Below are 905 nucleotides of genomic sequence, written 5' to 3'. Positions count from 1 at the left end.
CTCCCAGGGTGGGTTCTCAGTGTTCAGAGACGGTTGCCAGGTTTGGTGTTGGGCCCAGGGGGCCGCGAGGCTCTCCCAGCGTGTTGAGGCTGGAGATGGACCAGACGTCACTCAACTCTGCCGGGGGGAGAGAGAGAGCGGAAAGTGTTGAGCAAATAAAATCCTTCTAGCTACAGTTTTTATTTTATTTTATTATTATTAAATCTTTATTTAACCAGGTGACCTCATTGAGATATGGAATCTCTCTGACCTGGCCAAGAGGGCAGCACAAGGACACAGTCACACACTCAATACACAAAGACAGACATGATACACAATAACAAGACACTAAAAGCAGGTTTGAGCACAGATACTGAATTAAAAGCAATGACAACCTGCCTATGTTCAGCTCACCTGCCTGTGTTCAGCTCACCTGCCTGTGTTCAGCTCACCTGTGTTCAGCTCACCTGTCTGTGTTCAGCTCACCTGTCTGTGTTCAGCTCACCTGTGTTCAGCTCACCTGCCTGTGTTCAGCTCACCTGTGTTCAGCTCACCTGCCTGTGTTCAGCTCACCTGACTGTGTTCAGCTCACCTGTCTGTGTTCAGCTCACCTGCCTGTGTTCAGCTCACCTGCCTGTGTTCAGCTCACCTGTGTTCAGCTCACCTGCCTGTGTTCAGCTCACCTGTGTTCAGCTCACCTGCCTGTGTTCAGCTCACCTGTGTCCAGCTCACCTGTGTTCAGATCACCTGTGTTCAGCTCACCTGTTGGGAACTTGGTGTAGGTGCCGTTGTCCAGCGTTGGTCGGCTGCCTGAGCAGAACACAGGATGTCGCTCTCGCCACCTGTCGCCAAGACAACAATCGGTATCAATCAATCAATCAATCAATCAATCAAAGCTTTATTTGTATATTTCATACCCAGAGGCA

The 905-nt window shown here is 50.1% G+C and overlaps 1 protein-coding gene across 1 annotated transcript in view; it reads right to left on the bottom strand.

The window, feature by feature from the left end:
- The window catches only part of LOC311307888 (glycerophosphodiester phosphodiesterase domain-containing protein 5-like), a gene marked incomplete at its 5' end in the record, with an annotated part of 14,329 nt that continues 13,424 nt past the window's right edge, over nt 1-905 (bottom strand). The window contains 2 exons of the mRNA XM_084436779.1: nt 1-117; nt 742-821. Coding sequence (XP_084292905.1) covers nt 17-117; nt 742-821 — 181 coding nt within the window. The 3' untranslated portion in view covers nt 1-16. The remainder of the gene's footprint in view (nt 118-741; nt 822-905) is intronic.

The sequence above is a fragment of the Borostomias antarcticus genome (genome assembly GCF_949987555.1).
Source record: "Borostomias antarcticus genome assembly, chromosome: 1".
In the NCBI taxonomy this organism is placed as follows: domain Eukaryota; kingdom Metazoa; phylum Chordata; class Actinopteri; order Stomiiformes; family Stomiidae; genus Borostomias; species Borostomias antarcticus.
The sequence above is the reverse complement of the archived record's forward strand: the minus strand, read 5'-3'. Positions and strand labels throughout refer to the sequence as shown.